At 44.3% G+C, this 21,424-nt stretch overlaps 1 protein-coding gene across 1 annotated transcript in view; it reads left to right on the forward strand.

The window, feature by feature from the left end:
* The window catches only part of LOC143298639 (gamma-aminobutyric acid receptor subunit beta-like), a 353,929-nt gene that overhangs the window by 264,259 nt on the left and 68,246 nt on the right, over positions 1-21,424 (forward strand). Inside the window, exons 4-7 of the mRNA XM_076611519.1 lie at positions 13,402-13,625; positions 14,187-14,269; positions 15,850-15,987; positions 17,144-17,296. Coding sequence (XP_076467634.1) covers positions 13,402-13,625; positions 14,187-14,269; positions 15,850-15,987; positions 17,144-17,296 — 598 coding nt within the window. The remainder of the gene's footprint in view (positions 1-13,401; positions 13,626-14,186; positions 14,270-15,849; positions 15,988-17,143; positions 17,297-21,424) is intronic.

Below are 21,424 nucleotides of genomic sequence, written 5' to 3' on the forward strand. Positions count from 1 at the left end.
CCCCCACATACACACGGATACACCCCACTCCCCCTCACCCTCCCGCCACCCACCCCTCCCTTCTCACCTCAGGCCCAGCACGTCATTTGGCCGGATATTGTCCTTGCTTTGTCTTCTTTTTCCTCTTCGTCTTGCCTGACCCAGACCCGCCTTGTATTAACGCGGGGGGTCATTTGTGACGGGACGTTAACAAGGCGACCCTCATTTTCTGAGAGTGTGGAAGGGATCGCCAAGGGGAGGGGGGGGGGTTCTTTTGTTGTTGTTGTTGTTGTTGCTGGGGAAAGATGGTGTATTGTTATTAGTGTCTTGGTTCGTTTGTAAAATAATGTGGACCGACGGATGAGTAGGCAGGCAGGCTTGTCTGTCGGTGTGTGTCCTCATATGGGAGAAGAGGCCGATTCTGGATGTGCAGCACTTCCCACATGTGTTGCAAGGGAAAACGTCTCCAGAAGTTGAGCCCTGCTGCCTTCGCCCACGCTTCTCCTTAATGGCCAGCGTTTTCTTGTTTTCAAACGTCTTCATGCCATTAGAGCACAGCATTCTTCAGCGAGAGCGGTCAAGGGCATCAGTTTCCCAGGAAGCGATGTCTATGTCACAGGCTTTGAGGTTTGTCTTCAAGTTGTCCTTGAAGCGCTTGCAAGGTCTTCCAAGTTCGCGGTGGCCTTCCTTCAGCTGGCCATACAAAAGCATCTTCGGGATCCTGCTGTCTGTCATGCGGACAACGTGCCTTGTCCAGTGTAGCTGGCACTGGTTAGCAGGCTTTCGATGCTGTAAAAAAAAAAAGACCACATAAAAAGAATTGAAACATGCAAAACCACAGGCTCCTTTATCACACTCCTATTCATCATTCTTTATATGTTTTCCCATTATGTTTTGTAAGTCAGGTCAGGTCTCTACCTGCCACAGGTACCAATATACACCTTGCTCCCGTCTTTCATGGGAAGAGGATTCGAAAATGCCTGTGAGACATTCCATCTAAGTACCCAAGCAAAAACTGAAAAGAAAAACCCATGAAGTGTAAGGGGGGGTGCGGGGGCAGTGTCGGACAGCAGAACCTGGGTCCATGCCATGTTTTCCGCTTTGAAGAGCCGCGCCCGTGCTCGTGGAGGGTTTTTGAGTCACACACGACAGGAAGAGACAGACTGAGATAGAAACCGACGACCTGAGGGGGGACCTCAAAAATGTCACCGGTCCAAAGCTTGTAGGGTCATGGAGATTATCACCGGGTGAAAGGTAACAAAAAGTTTGACGCCAGCAACTCCACCTAAGAAGCCCCATGCGCATGCTTGAACGACACGTCCAGTCGCGCCACCACCTAGTTCCAAGCCCCTGTACGTGGGAAAGTGGGGGCGGGTAACGGAGGCTCGTACTTGTCCTGGCCGCATTGCAATCCTGCATGAGGGGTTTTAGGAAAAATTGTCCCCTGATTTTACTTACCAGCTGCACAGCACAACTCAACCACCTACACACCAACACCTTTTTATAGGACACGCATGAGGTCCAGAGGAGAGGGGGCTAGAAGAGAAGGTGGGTAAAACACAGATCAACTCAACGCCAAAAGTTAGGCTACCAAGTGGAAAACGGTCCATCTCCAAAAGGGGTCGAGTAACAATTAGAGAAGTAAAAAGGCAAACGAAATAGGGAAGAGGGCGAAGGAGAGCTGAACATACGAACATGCGGATATGCAGACAGCAAATCACAGACAGAAGAAAGGGCGAAACAGACCTAGTCGACAGACATTTAGGAGAAATGAAACGTTTACATTTATCCCGGTTCAGCGAAGAACCCGCTTTCAGGGAAAGAAGGCGAACTCCAGAAACACGGCGGCTGTAAAAAGGCATCACAGCCCTTTTACTGGTCAGCGCTTGCCCAATCCAGAACGAAAACGCCCTATTAGGCTTAGTTTTTTGGTCAGGGTCCATTATCCAGCTGTTTTGAAAACCTGCCCCACCACCCACCAGCACCCTTTCCCATCGCGCCTCCCGTCTCCGGAGCAAAACAGGATATTGTTGTCCTCCAAACATCGTACCTGCGGGCAAGAAGGTGAATGTTTTACATTTAAATGAGCGATATGAGAAACCCCGTTTAGGGGGAACTCCCTGCCCCGGGGAAAAGGCATTGTCACCTTGCCCATTTTCAACGCAAAACAGAGGGACTAACTATTTCCACAGAAGCCTGCACCCGGAACACTACTGCATTAGCAGGGTTGGTTCAAGCAAAAACGACAAAATGTGTTTTAATTTGTCAACAAAGTTCTTTTCAGATACTTTCCGGAATCAGGAACCCGTTCATTTTTCCAGCAAGAATGACAGAAATGTAGAAAGTGGTGGTCGAATCCTCGGTCCACATGGAAGTATCTTGATTATTATCTGATGCGCAGAGAGAGTAAACTTACACAACCGGACAGTTCGCCCCGCGCTGATTGAATGGCTGGACCTGCTTGCCTGTCTTGTTGGGAGTGCGTCAGGCACGAAGGGAGTATTCTAACTGAGTGAAAGCGCCACTACATCATAGGGAGGCACGTCTCCTATATAATTTAGAAATTATCCAGGGTGGCACACTGTTCAGGTCATAGCGGAAGATGAATATATCATTTCCGGGAACATGGCTTCTTGGGCTTTTGTTACAATACTTTCTTACTTACACTTTAATTTTTTTTCCGTGACGTAATGCTTCTTCTCGGAGCATTAGGCATTCAAACATCCTATTTTCGGTCCCTGTTGTATCACTCCATCTTGCAGGTCTGAGTCTCTTAGAAGTCCTGGGTTCTCGTCGAAAAGAACAAGGACTGGTTTGACGAAAACAACCAGGAGATCCAAGAATTGCTGGCGAAGAAGAGATCAGCCCACCAGGCTCACCTTGCACAACCGTCTTGTCCGGTGAAGAAAGCAACCTTCCGGCTCATATGCAGCAACCTCCAGCGCAAGCTTCGTGAGATTCAAAATGGGTGGTGGACCAACCTGGCAGAGAGGGCTCAGCTTTGTGCAGACACTGGTGACTACCGGGGCTTATACGAAGCCTTGAAGGCGGTGTACGGTCCCTCATACCAGGTCCAGAGTCCTTTGCGCAGCGCAGACGGCCAGGCGCTCTTCACAGACAAGACGTCGATCCTGAACAGGTGGTCGGAACATTTCCAGGCCCTCTTCAGCGCCAACCGCACGGTTCAAGACTCGGCAATTCTCCGCATCCCACAACAGCCAGTGAAATTACAACTGGACGAGCTACCAACCCTAGAAGAGACTGTCAAGGCCATTGAACAGCTGAAATGTGGCAAGGCAGCAGGGGTTGACGGAATTCCGCCGGAGGCATGGAAGAATGGAGGCCCAGCACTACACTCCAAACTCCACAACCTCTTTGTCTGCTGCTGGGAGCAAGGCAATCTACCACAGGACCTCCGTGACGCAGTCATCATCACCCTGTATAAAAACAAGGGAGAAAAGTCGGACTGCTCCAACTACAGGGGGATAACTCTGCTCTCCATCGCAGGCAAGATCCTCGCCAGAGTCCTCCTAAATCGGCTGGTGCCTACTATCGCCGAAGAACATCTCCCAGAGAGTCAGTGTGGTTTTAGAGCCAACAGAGGCACCACTGACATGGTCTTCGTTCTCAGACAGCTACAAGAAAAATGTCGGGAACAGAACAAAGGACTGTATGCGACATTCGTCGATCTCACGAAAGCTTTCGACACCGTGAGCAGAAAAGGTCTGTGGGAGATCATGAAACGTCTAGGATGCCCCCCAAAATTCCTCAGCATGGTCATCCAACTACATGAGGAACAGCGTGGACAGGTCAGACACAGCAACGACCTTTCGGAGCCCTTCCCAATTGGAAATGGAGTGAAACAAGGTTGTGTCCTCGCGCCGACCCTCTTCACGATCTTCTTCAGCATGATGCTCCAACAGGCCACTGAAGATCTTGGCGACGACGACGGTATCTTCATCAGATACCGCACTGATGGCAGCCTATTCAACCTGAGGCGGCTACAGGCCCACACCAAGACACTGGAGCAACTCATCAGAGAGCTTCTGTTTGCCGACGATGCTGCCCTCGTCGCCCATACAGAAGCGGCCCTGCAGCGTATAACGTCCTGCTTCGCAGAGGCTGCGCAGCTCTTCGGCCTAGAAGTCAGTCTGAAAAAGACGGAAGTTCTCCACCAGCCTGCCCCACGGGAAGAATTCCACGCTCCTCACATCAGCATCGGTGAGACAGAGCTGAAGTCGGTCCACCAGTTCAGCTACCTAGGCTGCACCATCTCGTCTGACGCCAAGATCGACAAGGAGATCGACAACAGACTTGCAAAGGCAAACAGCGCATTCGGCAGGCTGTACAAGAGAGTGTGGAACAACAAACACCTGAAGAAAGACACAAAGATCAGCGTGTACAGAGCTGTTGTACTGCCCACCCTGTTGTATGGCTCCGAAACCTGGGTCACCTACCGGCACCACATACGACTGCTTGATCGCTTTCACCAGCGCTGCCTTCGCACCATCCTCAGCATCCACTGGAGTGACTACATCACAAATGTCGAGGTCCTGGAGCAGGCAAAGACTATCAGCATCGAGGCAGTGCTGCTAAAGACCCAGCTACGTTGGGCAGGGCACGTGTCCAGGATGGAGGACCACCGCCTGCCCAAGATCGCGCTGTATGGCGAACTGTCCACTGGCCACCGTGACAGAGGAGCACCCAAGAAGAGATACAAAGACTCCTTGAAGAAAGCTCTCGGTGCCTGTCACATTGACCATCGCCAGTGGTCCGCAGTAGCCGCTGATCGAGAGACCTGGCGACGCACCATCCACCAAGCTGTCTCCTCCTTCGAAAACAACCGCAGGGCCAGCCTTGAGGACAAACGCAGAAGGAGGAAGAACCACGACGCTGCAGCCGCGAACCCAGACCAGACTTTCCCTTGCAGCCGCTGCGGCCGACTCTGCTTTTCCCGCATTGGCCTTGTCAGCCATGAGCGTGCCTGCATCAGACGTGGACAACGCCCTTCCTAGATCTTCGTCAGCGAAGCCAGGCCATGATGATGATATGTTTCCCATTGCTGTTTTCAGTTGAAAGTAAGACTGAATAACATCTATTTCATTCTTATATATGTTGTCTTACTGGGGGGGAAAGGCATCACCAACTTCCATATACCTTGCCTTTCTGTTCCATGGAAGAGAATACCAGAAAATGACCTCAGTGAGACTGCTTTCAACTATCAGTAGGTATCTCCAAACTTAGTTTTACTTCATGAAAACAATAACAACAAAAACAACTGTCATCAATAAGCTGAGAGAGGGGGGGGGGGGGTGGCGGGGGGGCAGAAACAGTGTCAGAGAGACAGATACAAACTGTTTCCAGCGTAATGAAGAGTTGTGCTGCTGTTTGTGCAGTATGTCCTGGAGTCACACACACAGAAAGAGACAGACAGACAGACAGGCAGAGACACAGAGACGCACACTGAGAGAGAGGGGAGACACATCACTAAATAGATAGCCACAGACAAAGGTAAACGCAATCGCAAGTTGGTGAGCTCTTAGACATTTCATCATCCGCTGAAAGTTATCACACACAAAAAAAGTTTGACGACCAAAGGCAACAGTGAAGAAGCCCCCCCACCCCCCACCCCCCCTCCCCATGCTAATGTTATAAAACGATTTGCACGTTAACAGTGGTCTGGCTGCCACCCGCTACCTCCAGTTACTCTCACATCGCACTGTTGACAGTGGGTAACACTGTACCCGGGGTATCTGGGTCATCGTGGAGGCTCCGTTTACCTTGTCCAGTCGCCGTCTTTGGTCAGTCCTTCTGGAGTGGTTTAAAAAGATTTTATTATGGACAATGAGATAACCCCCTTACCTCTCCTTCTATTTCTTTCTCTCTCTCACACACACAAACACACACACACACACACACAGATATCTATTGATAAAAAGACGCATGAGGATGAGAGAGAGAGAGAGAGAGAGAGAGAGAGAGAGAGAGAGACATGTGCATGGAAGTAACAGGCAGAGTCAGACTCAAACAGCAAAAAAGTTAGCTAAAAGTTGAAAAAGTTGTCCAAATAGCCTCCAGTAGATTAGGGGGAAGGGAGGGGGGGAGTAATCACATTAAAGAAAGAGAGTAAGAAAGAAAAAGAAAGAAAGGAAGAGAGAAGGAGAGTTACAGACATAGAGAAACGGAGACAGATATAGACAGACAGGGACATAATTACGTAGACAGAGAAGAGACAGAGGCAGAAACAGAGACATAAAGAGACAGAGGCAGAGTCAAGAGGCAAGAAGTGAGCCCAACGTTTACAAGATTTATCCAAACGGTTCCCAACAGCACGAGAAGAAACCACACGACCTTTCACAGCCCAGAAAAGAAGTGCCGAAAACCTGCCAGCAAACTGTACCAGACAAGTGACACATGCAAATATTGCATGAGCATCCATCAGCATCCTTCTACTAGATCACGCGCTTGCATCTGCAGATCGAAAATTCCCCGCAGCCTCCAATTAGGACTTTTTTTTTTCTCGGTGTCCATATATCCTGCTGTGTTTTGACATGGCCTGTTCACCCCCCCCCACCCCCCAACCCCCCTTCCCTCGTGTCCTCCGGCGTCCTCCGGAGTCAAGAATCAGGATATTGTGTCCACCAAAACATCGTTAACCCTGCGGGAAGGGTGTGTTTGTGACATCTTAATCTGAGCTGTAAATGAGAACTCTCCGGCTTAAGAGTGTGTGATTTACTCCACTGCCCGGAGAAAAGTGCCCGAGGTTGTCCACAGAAAACCGATGATTGCACGATTTTCGAACGAAAACAATGGGATTAACTCATTCTACCCCACAGCTACATGCCTGCTGCATCTCCTTTGGACCACCACTACATGAAACCACTGTAGAAAAAAACCCAGGGTGGTTCACTAAAACAGCAATAATCGACGGAAAATTGTTGTTTTAATCGGTCAAACAAAGTTTCGTTTTCATACTTCCGGAATCAGTGAACGGTTCAGTTTAGAACTGTACCAAGCAAGAATGAACGAAATTAGAATAGTGTGTTGGTACGAGAATACTCGTACCTGGTCCACAGAGGACGTAATCTTGGTATGAGTTATCTCGTACCTAGCTGGAGCAGAATGAGTTAAAATTACCAGAACCGTGACACGTTCGCAGCTTGATTGAAAGGCTGAGTTACCTGTCTTGCCCTGTCTTGTCTTGTGCCGCAGTACAGTGCAGATGAAATCACAAAAAGAAAAAAAAGTGGAGAATTCTGAGTGAAAGCGCTTCACAAATCATATTCGGGCAAGGCACTCTCTCCTATAATCCAATTCTAGCCCAAATTAGTCAATACAGCGGTTGTCTCCTCTGCTGTTCTGATGGTCATAGTCGGACACGACTGACTATCATATCATTGTCCACAAACATGAGCTTCTTGAGGCTTTTTTTGTTACCAACACTCCACCCTATCCCTCCTCCTACCTATACCCCTCCCATACCCCATAAAATCTGCCAAAGTTTTTTTTCCCGTAGACGTAGATGCTTCTGTGTCGTCGGATGCATTCGGCAGTCAAAACACTCCATACTTTGCGGTCCTCTCTTGTTGGTATCACTCCATCGTTTGTCGAGAAGTCTGAGGTCTCTTCAGAAGTCCGCTGTTAGCCACCAGTTCATCACGAATAGTCTTCATGAAAGAGGAGACTACTTTGTACTTACGCTGCAAACGGCGAACCTACCGTCATTCTCATTCAGGGATTTGAAGATACAAATCCTCACTCAAGTGCAACCAAGTACGAGAAGGAAATGAATTCGGCTCGTGCGTGACCTCAGAACTTCCGGCTGCCTCGATGGAGGAGATGTCCACCAGACCAGAAAACAGTCCACAAAGTTGAAGGTTCAATGAGGTGTCGAAGCCTGCAGACTGATCACCGCATCTGTTAAAAAAAGTAAATAAAAGACCCATAAAGAAACATTAAAGAAAAGCACACAGCAAGCGGATTCCTGACTTACGCATTTACCCAATGCACTGGTTAAGGCCTCCACAAAAATAACGCTGATCCATCAAGTCAAGTGCTGAGTGACAACTGCTTTGGTCAGAAGTTGAATATGCGGTTATAAAAAAAAAATGCAGAGCTGGTTGACAAAAAAGCAACAACAACCACCCAAATTCTTAAAAAAAACCGCAAACACAAATTTCATTTTAGTGTCTGCTCTTTCTAAACCTGGCTCCGAGCCACTGCCATACCAGTTAAAAAAGAACTTGGCGAGTGTTGCTAGCAGCTGAGGGGTTTTGTGCACGTGCTATCGCCCAGTGTGACAAGATCTTCAGGCAGAGTGGACAGGCTGTCCACTCAGGATGTGGGAATCAGATTAGCGGGGCAAAGGACCACCCACTGTGGGGCCACAGACGCTTCAGCAGGGCCGACCGACAGCAGACATGAATTTCCAAGGGTCGGGAGAGGGAGGGGGACACTTTTTGAAGTTTTGCGTGTTGGATGTTGGCGAAAGTGGCAACGTTTCGGCCACTCTTTCAATCGGGATTTTGATTGGTTGAGTGGTGCGCATAGCTCTTTGCTTCTCTCTCTCTCTCTCTCTCTCTCTCTCTCTCTCTCTCCTAGTATTATTATTAGCAGTAGTATCATCATCAGTGTGTGTGTGTGTGTGTGTGTGTGTGTGTGTGTGTGTGTGTTAAAGATGTTTGTCAAACCTTGAATTTTTGCCAGCACGCGAATTCATATTATAACAATGTTGTTGCTGTTGATATGTTTGTCCAGACTGTGCCCCCTCCGACCCCCGACTCCCCTGCTCCCCGCCCCCTCCTTCCCCCCGATCGCACCCCCCACCCCTCCACACCCATGTGTTTGTATAATGGCCTGAGGCTGATGTACAATAAACCATTTGTCTTGTCCTCTGTCTCTGTCTCTCTCTGTCTCTCTCTCTGTGTTAGTCTGTCTATCTGTATGTCTCTGTTCTTAACATTGAAACATTTTGTTTTTTATCGTGTTGCTGTAAAATGTGTTTTGTTGAAATGTAATGTTGTGTTGTTTTGCATTTAAATGTTTTTCATTTACCTTTTTTTTCTTTACTTTATTTGTTTTCATCAACATATTGCTCTGTGGACGTAAAGTCTTTTACATTCGCAGAGTAAACTGCTATTTGGACCTTACATTACATCATCCATTCCAATTATGTAGACTCAATATGGAACCTCTCAAGGTCAGGAAGATGTAGATAAGGATAAAAAGCGAACCTTCTGTGTGACCTTGGATCAGTTTGTTTCCTGGAGGGAGGAATGTACGTGAGGGGTGAGGGGATGGAAAGGGAGTTGTTTCTGGAGGGGGTGGGGAGTGAGGAAGGGTGTGGATGGGGAAGGGAGAGGTGGTTGTCCATTCTCCAGTCAACCACTCCACAAAGCGATCTGTGTTCTGTCAGTTCTAGTGCTGAGTGAGACATTACGAATGCACCTCTTCGTTTTGAAGTTGAATGGATCGTCCAGAGCAGAATACAGAGAAGTTTGACTTGACAAAAGGAAAGGAAACGTCGACTTAAAAAGACAAAAAGGGAGATAGAAAAAAAGAAAGAAAAGAAGCAGACAAAACGAAAGAAACAAAGAAAGAGATAAAAAAAAGGGAAAAAATACGGATGCAGAGACAAAAAGACGGAGAAAGAAAGAAAGAAAGAAAGAACGAGAAATAGCAAGAAATAAAAGAAAAGAAGAAACAAAGAGCAGAAAAGTCTTAATGGCTAGGACAAAAAAGGAATGAAGAGGAGAATGGAGGAAATAAAGAAAGAATGGATGAAAGAAAAGAAAGAGAGACAGAAAGAAAGAAAGTTCATTATTAAAAATCATAAAGAAAAGAAAAGTCTTAATGTTGAGGACGAAAAAGAATGGAGGGTAGAATGGAGGAAAGAAAGAAGAATTGAAAGAAAGAAAGAACGAAAGTTCATTCTCAAAGTCACAAATCACAAGCACAAATTCCCTTTATCTGGGTGGTCTGCCTTTTGTCAAGGGGCAGTCACTGAAGCACACCGTTCCATTCACAGCCTGCCAAGGCAATGAAGCGACACAGAATTTTCTACCCGTTCCTAATTCACCAGACTGAAATTTAGTCTTCGTGATTTGCATATTCCAAGTCCGGCTCTCTCTCTCTCTCTCTCTCTCTCTCTCTCTATATATATATATATATATATATATATATATATCGGGTGTCCCCCAATAAGCGAACCGATTTTTGACAAATATTTTCTCAGTGATAGGAAACCGAATTCATTGAATTTTCACACAATAACCTTAGGGTATCCTCAACAAGTCTGCAAAATACCTAAACGAGTATTGTCAAATTCAAAACAGCATGTCAAAAAATCCAGTGTCAGAGCTGTGCAATGTGACCTTCATCGTGTTCATGCCAGTTGCCAGGTGTTGGCATCTGTCAATCAGTGTTATTCTAAAAATAGCCTGTCTGGGTGTCAAGTCTTGATTTGTGTGTGTGTGTGTGTGTGTGTGTGTGTGTGTGTGTGTGTGTGTGTGTGTGTGTGTGTGTGTGTGTGTGTGTGTGTTTGTTTGTTTGTTTGTTGGGTTTTTTTTTGGTTTGTTTGTCGTCTGTATCCTAAATGAGCTCTGTGTGTGTGTGTGTGTGTGTGTGTGTGTGTGTGTGTGTACAAAGAAATGAAAGAAAGCAACAACATTGCAGTGTATTCGTGTGTGTGTGTGTGTGTGTGTGTGTGTGTGTGTGCGCACGCGCGTGTGTGTGTGTGAGTGTTAGTGTACGTATGTGTATATGTGTGCGTGTGTGTTAGAGAGATACAGAGAAAGAGACACAGAGAGTGATGGGAGAGGCTGAATAGACAAAACAGGAAAGGAGTGTATGAGAAATAGGACAAAAGAGTCAAACTCTCAAGAGGCCGTTGAAGGTTTCAGCATGATTATATATTGGAAGAAACGGGAACTGGCCAATCAAACTTGCTCCCACGTAACAGAGCACTGTGTGGCAAAGGCTTTAGGCAGAAGTTGAATGTGTGTGTGTGGAGGGGAGTGGGGGTGTGGAGGGGGGTGAGGCTGCAGGTTGTGGTGATCAAATTACCGAGGGCGACGACACAGACAGTAGTGTCCTCAGACACGTCAGCAGAAAAAGAGTTTCCAGTGATTGGGAAGAGGGAAGAACTTTTTTTTTTTTGTTGTTGAACTTTTTGCCCGTTAAAAGTTGGGGAAGTTCAAGGTTCGACGACACGTTCAATCAATGGGGTATTTGATTGTTGGTTGAATGATTCGCCCCAGTGTGTGTGTGTGTGTGTGTGTGTGTGTGTGTGTGTGTGTGTGTGTGTGTGTGTGTGTGTGTGTGTATGTGCGTATGTATGTATGCGTGAGAGGGAGATAGTCCAAACAACCACTACGTGCCACTTAACCACCTGACCTATAAATCTTAATATACCACTTGGCAACACAATTACAACGTATGAAATATTTACAATATCACCATGCACCAACTGACTACACAATCAACATGTACCACAGACTACACAACCTCAATACATCATTGATTGGAAAATCATCATGGAGCATTTGACTGTACGCTCACCATGCACCATCTGAACCACAGTCACCACATAACAACGTCTACCTCTATGTGTACAGTTGCTAAAGTTCACAATCACAACGTGCAAAGTACAGGACTATTCATTCACAATGTGTACTGTTGCATGACTGACTGCACAATCACACTATGTTATATTGCAGGACTACACAATCACACTATGTACTGTTGAGGGACTGCACAATCACACTATGTACTGTTGAGGGACTGCACAATCACACTATGTACTGTTTGCATATTGCACAATCGCACTATAAGTACTGCTGCAGGACTACACACTCACAATGTGTACTGCTGCAGTACTACACACTCACAATGTGTACTGCTGCAGGACTATACACTCACAATGTGTACTGCTGCAGTACTACGCACTCACAATGTGTACTGCTACAGGACTACACACTCACAATGTGTACTGCTACAGGACTGCACAATCACAATGTGTACTGCTGCAGGACTACACACTCACAATGTGTACTGCTACAGGACTGCACAATCACAATGTGCACTGCTGCAGTACTACACACTCACAATGTGTACTGCTACAGGACTACACACTCACAATGTGTACTGCTACAGGACTATATACTCACAATGTGTACTGCTGCAGTACTACACACCAACAATGTGTACTGCTACAGGACTACACGCTCACAATGTGTACTGCTACAGGACTACACGCTCACAATGTGTACTGCTACAGGACTACACACTCACAATGTGTACTGCTACAGGACTGCACAATCACAATGTGTACTGCTGCAGTACTACATACTCACAATGTGTACTGCTGCAGGACTATACACTCACAATGTGTACTGCTGCAAGACTGCACAATCACACGATGCACAGTTACAGAACTACACAATCACACTATGTACTGATGCGTACTGCACAATCGTACTACGAGTACAACTGCAGGACTACACACACACACACAATGTGTGCTGCTGCAAGACTACACAATCACACTATGTACAGCTACAGAACTACATAACCGCATTTTTTACTGTTACATGACTACACAATCACACCACGTACTGTACCAGGACTACACAATCACACTATGTACTATTGTAAGTCTACACAATCACACTATGTACAGTTTCCGGACTACACAATCACTATTTACTGTTGAAGGACTACACAATCACACTATGTACTGTTACATAACTACACAATCACACTGTGCTGTATTGCAGGACTCCACAGTCACATCATACTATTTTGCAGGATTATAAAATCATATCATGTACTGTTACAGAACTACACAACACACACTATGTATTGTTACAGAACTACACAATCGCACTATGTACTGTAACATGACTACCCAATTACACTATATACTGTAACATGACTACACATTCACACTATGTAATATTACAGGACTACACAATCACACTATTTACTGTTACATGACTAAACAATCACACTATGTTATATTGAAGGAATACACATGGCTGCACAACCACACTGTGTATTTGTATTTGTATTTCTTTTTATCACAACAGATTTATCTGTGTGAAATTCGGGCTGCTGTCCCCAGGGAGAGCGCGTCGCTACACTACAGAGCCACCCATTTTCTTGTATTTTTTTCCTGCGTGCAGTTTTATTTGTTTTTCCTATCGAAGTGGATATTTCTACAGAATTTTGCCAGGAAACAACTCTTTTGTTTGCCGTGGGTTCTTTTACGTGCGCTAAGTGCATGTTGCACACGGGACCTCGGTTTATGGTCTCATCCGAATGATACAGGACTATACAATCATATTATGTACTCTGGCTGCACTCCAAAATCACAATATGTTATTTTGGAAGACTACACGATCACACTATGTTATGTTGCAGGACTACACAATCACGATGTATCTCAACCAGTACTGGCGAGACGAACGCTTGCAGTTCTCAGAGCAAGACAACGAGAGTCTCACGCTCACGGGAGACTTCGCTGAGCGCATATGGGTGCCCGACACCTTCTTGGCCAACGACAAGAGCTCCTTCCTGCATGACGTCACGGAGAAGAACAAAATGGTTCGGCTTTTCGGCAACGGCTCTCTCGTCTATGGTATGAGGTAAGGGTTGGTAGGTGGAGGGAAATGATGAGATTACAAATGGGTGGCGCATGGATGAATAGAGGTACAGATGGAATATACTGATTGCTGTCATCTGTGTAAGATAATTGTCACCAGTTTACCCTGTATTTCAACTGCTGAGATCAATCGGTACCATAATTCAAGAGGCTGTTTCATTGGAACCGCTAAAAATGAAAATGAGCAGGCAGCTTAGAACTCTTGCGCGACAGTGATGCCACTGTTGCTGGTCTATTTCCTAGACTTTTGTGCTTGTTCTGGTAACGGGTAACCCTCTTGTACGGATAGGCACGTAAAGTTCTGTGGTTCTCTGTTCGTGTTTTGCATCCTTTTTTTTATTTCTTGCAGCCATGTCAGCCCATTTATCATAGAGAAGACTAAGGTGTGAAGGAACCCAGCCAAAAAACAAAACAAAAAAAGTGTTCCTTTCAAACCCAAAAGATATACGACGTGTGTGGTGTGTGTGTGTGTGTGTGTGTGTGTGTGTGTGTGTGTGTGTGTGTGTGTGTGTGTGTGTGTGTGTGTGTGTGTGTGACACGCCAGGTTCACCACAACCCTGGCCTGCATGATGGATCTACACAACTATCCTCTGGACCACCAGCAATGTACTGTGGAGATAGAGAGCTGTAAGTCAGGGCAGTCCGGCGTCATTGACTGCTTCCATTCTGTCGTCTCCCTGTCTGCCTCTCACCCTCTCCTCTTTTTCTCACTGTCTATGATTCATTTTTGCATATCTGTGTGTGTATGTGTGTGAGTGTGTGTGTGTGTGTGTGTGTGTGTGTGTGTGTGTGTTTGATTTTTTTTTTGGGGGGGGGGTGGTTCTTTTTTTGTTGGTTCTCTCTGTCTCTCACCGCCTATGACTCATTTTGTAACTCTCTCTGTTCACGTTTCTCTCTGTTTCTCTCTGTCTGTCTTTCTCACCGTCTTGGACTCAATCTGTGCCTCTCTTTCTATATATTTCTCTTATGTCTCAGTCTTTCTCAACGTCTGTACCTATTTCTTTATCTTTCCATGTTTATGTTTCTCTCTGTCTGTCTTTCTCACGACCTAGGACTCATTCTGTACCTCTCTTTCTCTGTCTTCCTCCCTGCCTCAGTCTTTCTCAGCGTTTTTGACTCATTCTGTATCCCCCCCCCCTCTCTCTCTCTATCTATCTATCTATCTATCTTTCTCTCTGTCTCCCTCACTCCTTTCCTCTCTCCCGATGCCTGACCTCCTGTTTCATCTCTTTCTGTATATATATATATATATATATATATATATATATATATATATATATATATATATATATATATATATGCTTGTTTTTTGGTTTGTTTGTTTGTTTGTTTGTTTTTCGTTGTTGTTGTTTGTTGTTTTTTTGTTTTGTTTTTTGCGTTTTTTTCTTTTCTTTCGCTCCTTGTCTGTCTTTCTGACGGTGTCTCTGCCCCTTCCTCCCTCTCTCTCTTACACCCTGTGTCTCTCTGCCCCCCCACCCCACTCCCCACCTCCCCGCCTCTCTCTTTCTCTCTCTTCTCTCTTTCTCGCACTTTGTTCTTCTGTCTCTCATTGCATCCCTGTCTCTTTCTGTGTTTCTCTCTGTGTCCCCGTCTGCTTGTCTGTCTGTCTGTCTGTCTGTCTGTCTCTCTCTCTCTCTCATCTATCTTCTCTCTCTCTCTCATCTCTCTCTCTCTCCCCATCTCTGTCTCTCTCTCTCGCTCGCTTGCTCGCTCAAAAAAAAAAAAAAAATTGTAGGCATCCGTCGATCAGGGTCGATCATTAATGAACATGCTGATCATCTTGGCTATCTGCTCGTCTGGAGCAAAATACAGATGATAATAGATTATTAATTAATATGCCTATCAGTATGTCATTAACAGATAAAAATGCCAAGCACACATAGAGCTGCTCAGATCGCAACACTCATTCCATAAACGTTGAAAAGCGCGCGCGCGCACACACACACACACACACACACACACACACTCTCTCTCTCTCTCTCTCTCTCTCTCTCACACACACACACACACACACACACACACACACACACATACACACACACACACACACACACACACACAAAAGCACCCACCAAATTCTTTACACTAAGTAAATTCAGTGATGGTTAAGATCGTTACTACAGTCCGGCCTTAGCCCTGAACATGAGCGCTGAATTGATGCTGAGGTTTTGGGGTGGGGGTGGGGGGGGGATGGGGGCGTGTTACAGACGGCTACACGATGGACGACATTGTACTGTACTGGCTGAACGACAGGGGGGCGGTGACGGGGGTGGAGGACGTCTCACTGCCCCAGTTCTCTGTCTCTGACTATGAGACCCTCAACAAGATTGAGCAGCTTCTCACAGGTACCCTTCGTCTGTCTGTGTGGCTGGCTGTTTGTCTTCCTGTTTGTCTGTCTGTCTGTCTCTCTCTCTCTCAGTCTGTCTGTTTGTTTGTCTTCTTGTCTGTCAGCCTGTCTGTCTGTCTACCTGCCTGTCTGTTTGATGACGATTCTATGGTCAGTGGTATGTGGTGGTTCTTTCTTTCCTTCCATGCAATATACCCATGTGTCTGTGTGTCAGTCTGCACGGCTTTCTGTGTGTCTTCCACTTTGACTGAGTTATCTGTGTGTATGGGGTGGTTATGGTCAGGGTTGGTTGAGTGGTCATTAAACTAACGTCCATTAAATGAAGTGATTTTAGACGGGGGGAAAAGTATATGCGTGTATTGTGCTTGTGTGTATGCATATGATAACGCATTCGAACTACATACATACATACCTACATACATACATACATACATACATACATACATACATACATACATACATATGCCCATGTGACAGGAAGCAAACATTTAGAAAAGGACAGGGATATTGTGAACAATAACCAAATTAATATACTCTGTTGACTAACCATAAAATCAACTGGCCAATACAATTCGTTAGTGTATAATATCAGCATATTTAGGTTATCATCTATTGGTCATATGGATGAGCTTATAAAAATGATAGTTAAATATGTTTGCAAAATCTGTTGTTTGAAAGTATATCTATGCGAATGAACATTGTTTTTATTATCTCAGTGCAAGAAAGAAGATACACATGTTTGTTCTTTTCTGTCCGCATAGACGTTTGCTGTTCTTAGTGTGTCTTGTTTCGAAGGCGTCATTGTCCATGTGTATTTTACAATGAATTTTTTATCATTGCTCAACTCAAAGTTTGTAGTGTTAGATCCCTTCAGTGTCATTGTCGTGAAACTGATTACGTCATCAAAAGAAGGGAAATAACTCTGGAAGGCTGAAGGCTCACACATTTGACCAGGAGTGGTATATATATATATATATATATATATATATATATATATATATATATATATACGTAATTGACCAGAAGTCGCTTGCAAGCAAAGTTTTATCTTTCATTTAGCGTGACTAACATTTTCTTTATACCAAAAACCTATTTTACCCCCATGGTGGTGTATACGGGGATGCTGCCCACTGCCCACTGACCGCTACTCCCAGGGGACTACCAGCGGCTGTCGCTGAACTTCAAGCTGCAGAGGAACATCGGCTACTTCATCTTCCAGACCTACCTGCCGTCCATCCTGATCGTCATGCTGTCCTGGGTGTCCTTCTGGATCAACCACGAGGCCACGTCCGCCAGGGTGGCTCTGGGTCAGTGGCACTCACTGCACTTCAGTTTCTCCCAGTTTCAAGAGTTATGCATGCGTGTGGATGACTGGTGTGGAAGCGCTTTGATTTGTCTCTGCTCGAGATTCAACGCTATGTCAATACCATCATCATCATCATTGTTGTTGTTATTATTGTTATTATTATCATTATTATCATCATCATCATTATTAGCGCTGTGTGTCCTCGTTATTGTTTGTGTGTTTGTTGAGTGTGTGTTTGTGTGTGTGTGTGTGTGTGTGTGTGCCGTGGAAGCTGCGATACGTAGACTAGAAATGAGTGTGTGGAGGGGGTAGAGGAGGTGCAAGGTAATGTGTGTGTGTGTGTGTGTGTGTGTGTGTGTGTGTTGGAGCTCATGTACGTTTATATGTATTTGACTGTGCTTTCATATGTGCTTGTACAAGTAAGTGTTCATCTCTGTGAGTGTGTGTTTGTGTGTGTGTGTGTGTGTGTGTGCCGTGGAAGCCGCGATACGTAGACTAGAAATGAGTGTGTGGAGGAGGGGGGTAGAGGAGGTGCAAGGTAATGTGTGTGTGTGTGTGTGTGTGTGTGTTGGAGCTCATGTACGTTTATATGTATTTGACTGTGCTTTCATATCTGTGAAACTGCATGTTTGGTGCATTTCTGTTATGCATGTGTGGGTGTATGTGTGAATGTGTGTCTTCATGTTTTACATTTATCCGCTTATTTATCACCATTGTTGTCTTATTTATTTATTTATTTATGTTTTATTATTATCATTTTATTAGTATTACTAATATTATTACTACTACCTTTTTCTATATTATAATTATTATTTATTTATTTATGCAAGCTTATCTATTATTTATTCCCCCGTTTTTGTGTGTGTTTTTTTTTGTGTGTTTTTTTCTCAAGGCCTGACTAAGCGCGTTGGGTTACGCTGCTGGTCAGGCATCTGCTTGGCAGATGTGGTGTAGCGTATATGGTTTTGTCCGAACGCAGTGACGCCTCCTTGAGCTACTGATACTGATACTGATACTGATATTGTTTGTGCTACTCTTGTTGTTGTTCTTCTTCATCTTGTTCTTCATTTTCTTGCTCTTCTTCTTCTTCTTGTTCACATTACTGTTCTTGTTCTTGTTGTTTTCATTCTTCTTCTTCATGTTTTTTGTTCTTGTTCTGTCTGTGTTTGCTTTTGTTTTTCTTGTTATTGTTCTTATTGTTGACTCACTTGTGTAAAAAAAGTGAGTCTATGTTTTAAACCGGTGTTCGGTTGTGTGTGTGTCTGTGTGTGTGTCCGTGGTAAACTAACATTGACATTTTCTCTGCAAATACTTTGTCAGTTGACACACAAATTAGGCATAAAAATAGGGAAAATTCAGTTCTTTCCAATCATCTTGTTTAAAACAATATTGCACCTCTGGGATGGGCACAAAAAACTTTAAAAAATGAAGCAAAATTATATGCAAACTGCATTTACTGTTATATATATATATATATAAACTGCATTTACTGTTATATATATATATATTTTTTTTTTTTTTTTTTTCCTTCTAAACTTGGCACTTTGATCTGATATTCTGACACAACAACAAGAGCAGTCATTATTATCATTTTTTGTTCAAACAGGAACTTCTTTTGCTAAGCATGGAAGATTTATTTATTTTGCAAACGTTTTGGTGCAGATAGTAAAAAAGGGAAATTAATGCTAGGGGACTTAATTTGCTTTAAACTGATCTTTCTCATCTTAAACATTACATTTTGAAATTATACTCAATACATAATGAACTTGTGTGTTTTACTCTCAGTGTACAGGGCTTTCACTATATTCATTCGTCCAAGTGTTCTTTTTCGGAAAATACTAAAATGAATGCCAAGAGTGGACTTTATAGATCTATTGGCTGAGCCCTGAAAGTCATGGGCAAAAATCAATTGCGCACATATATTTATACACATTCAAAGCGCGTGCTCATATTCTTCGCGAACGCGAACGACGCCATTTTGTTTCAAGTTGTTGACCTGCCCGTACAATCCTATATTCAATGGACAATACACGATAACATGTGGTGTAAAGTTGGAGAAGGAGACCGTTAAATATTTATTCAGAGAAAGATTTGTGAACGCCTCATCACTTACTGGATTATGCCCCAAACTGCCATAAAAAATATCCACATAATCAGTCGGAATTCACAGTTAAAAATTGTAAACCATGCGAGTTAGTACCCTTGAACTGATGAAACCAAGAAATTTCCAGTCTTGACTTTTCTCAAAATGAAGTCCTTTTCACTTCATACGTCGTTCAGAAGTACTTGTACTTGGCTCTGCATGTTATTAGTTTAACAAAATACTAAATTTTCATATCAACTTTAAAACTATAAAAGTAGAATGAACATAAAAGAGAAATTGAATCGACCGTGTCGTACTACATTCCCGGCGGGTGTAACTATACTTGTACATCTATCTAGATCTAGAGAAAACGGCTAAATGTTGCAGTGTGATTGCGGCGATAGCCACGTCTCCTTTACCGCTGACTTAATTTTTTTTTTTTTTTTTTTTTCCCCTAAAGATTTTGTGAATGCCCAAGATACACCAGAATAATATGATTTAAACAGTGTTCTCACTGCGAATACCGCAATTGATTTATCACCCTTTAAAAAAGTATGTTCAAATATTAAATTTTAGAACGTCAGACAAGGAGCTACGATAGTGTAATGGGTAAGACAGTTTCTTCTCACCCGAACACGCGGGGTTCGAATCTGGTTAGGACTTTTTTTTTTTTCTTTTTTTTTTTTAACCCGAAGCTTTATAATAACAAATACAGAACACATTTTAACGATTTTTTTTAAGTGTATCACAAGTGATTCTTGAAGGCCTTGCCTCTCTTGTTTGTGTTCTCATTCTTGTTCTTCTTGCTCTTGTTCTTCTTCGTGTTCTTCTTCTTCTTGTTCTGCTTGTGTCTGTTTTTGTTCTTTTGTTTTTGTTCTTGTTCTTGTTCTTATTCCTGTTCTTCTTCTTCTTGTTTTTGAAGAAGAAGAACCAGAAGAGGAATAATGTATGAATACAGTCGGGACAGGCCAAACCCCTAGTGTAGATGTAGGCGACATTGAGTGAACATGCAAGACATTACTTCTTCTTCTCCTTCTCTTTCTTCTTCTTCTTCTTCGTGTTATTATTATTAGTAGTAGTAGTAGTTGTTGTTGTTCCTCTTCTATGTGTTTATGGAGGTGTGTGTAGAAGGATCACTGTAATAACAGGGGTGCACTGGAAATTCTGGAATGCTTGAAAGTCAAAGGTCACATCTCAGTAGGTGTCGAGAAAGAAAGAGAGAGAGGGGGGGGGGGGGAGATATGGAGAAATATATAAACAGACAGACAGACAGACAAAGACAGAGATAGAGAGAAGGAGACAGAGAGGGTGGGGGGTGTGGAGGGGTTGGGGTGGGGGGGGGTGGTGGAGGGATATGGTTATTATTACATGTATGCCTGAAAGATCGGCCTGCATTCCCACCAAGAGAACTGGAAAAGACATGCCTGTGTACTTGTTTGTCGAAACGGACACTCTACGTCATCATAGACTTAAGGTCAAGTGTAGGGGGGTATCTTCGTGCAGCTGCAAGCAAATCTGATCTTTCTCAACGGTTTGCATTACCCACCGAAAACAATGTATGATTGCCCACATGGCGAGGGTAAAAACGGTCATGCACACGCAAAAAAGCCCACTCGTGTATACGAGTGAACGTGAAAGTTGCAGCCCACGAACAAAGAAGACGAAGAAGAAACGGTTTGCATGTGTCTAGCCAAATATAATCTGTCAATATCAAACCGCATGATGCATCAAAGCTGACCACTCTTGTTCATCATGCGATTTGACCTCCCTTCTGTCCCTAGACTCAAGGTGCGAATATTCAAAACTTTCTTCTTTTTTTTTGTTGAAAACTCCCCCCCTGCACATACTTTACTAAAACGTTATTCCTATTTCTAGTAGGCTACTCCCTCCTCTCCACTGGTAGTTTGGAAGAGAGGAGTTCACTCCCTTCGCTGACAGGGGACATCACTGTATCTAAGTGGGTTCTGACAGTTGAGATAACGTAGGCGATGAGTTACGGTTCCTGGCCCGACTTTATGAACGTTCTTCAAGATCGAAAAATGGAAT

This window comes from Babylonia areolata, chromosome 24, assembly GCF_041734735.1.
Source record: "Babylonia areolata isolate BAREFJ2019XMU chromosome 24, ASM4173473v1, whole genome shotgun sequence".
Lineage (NCBI taxonomy): Eukaryota > Metazoa > Mollusca > Gastropoda > Neogastropoda > Buccinidae > Babylonia > Babylonia areolata.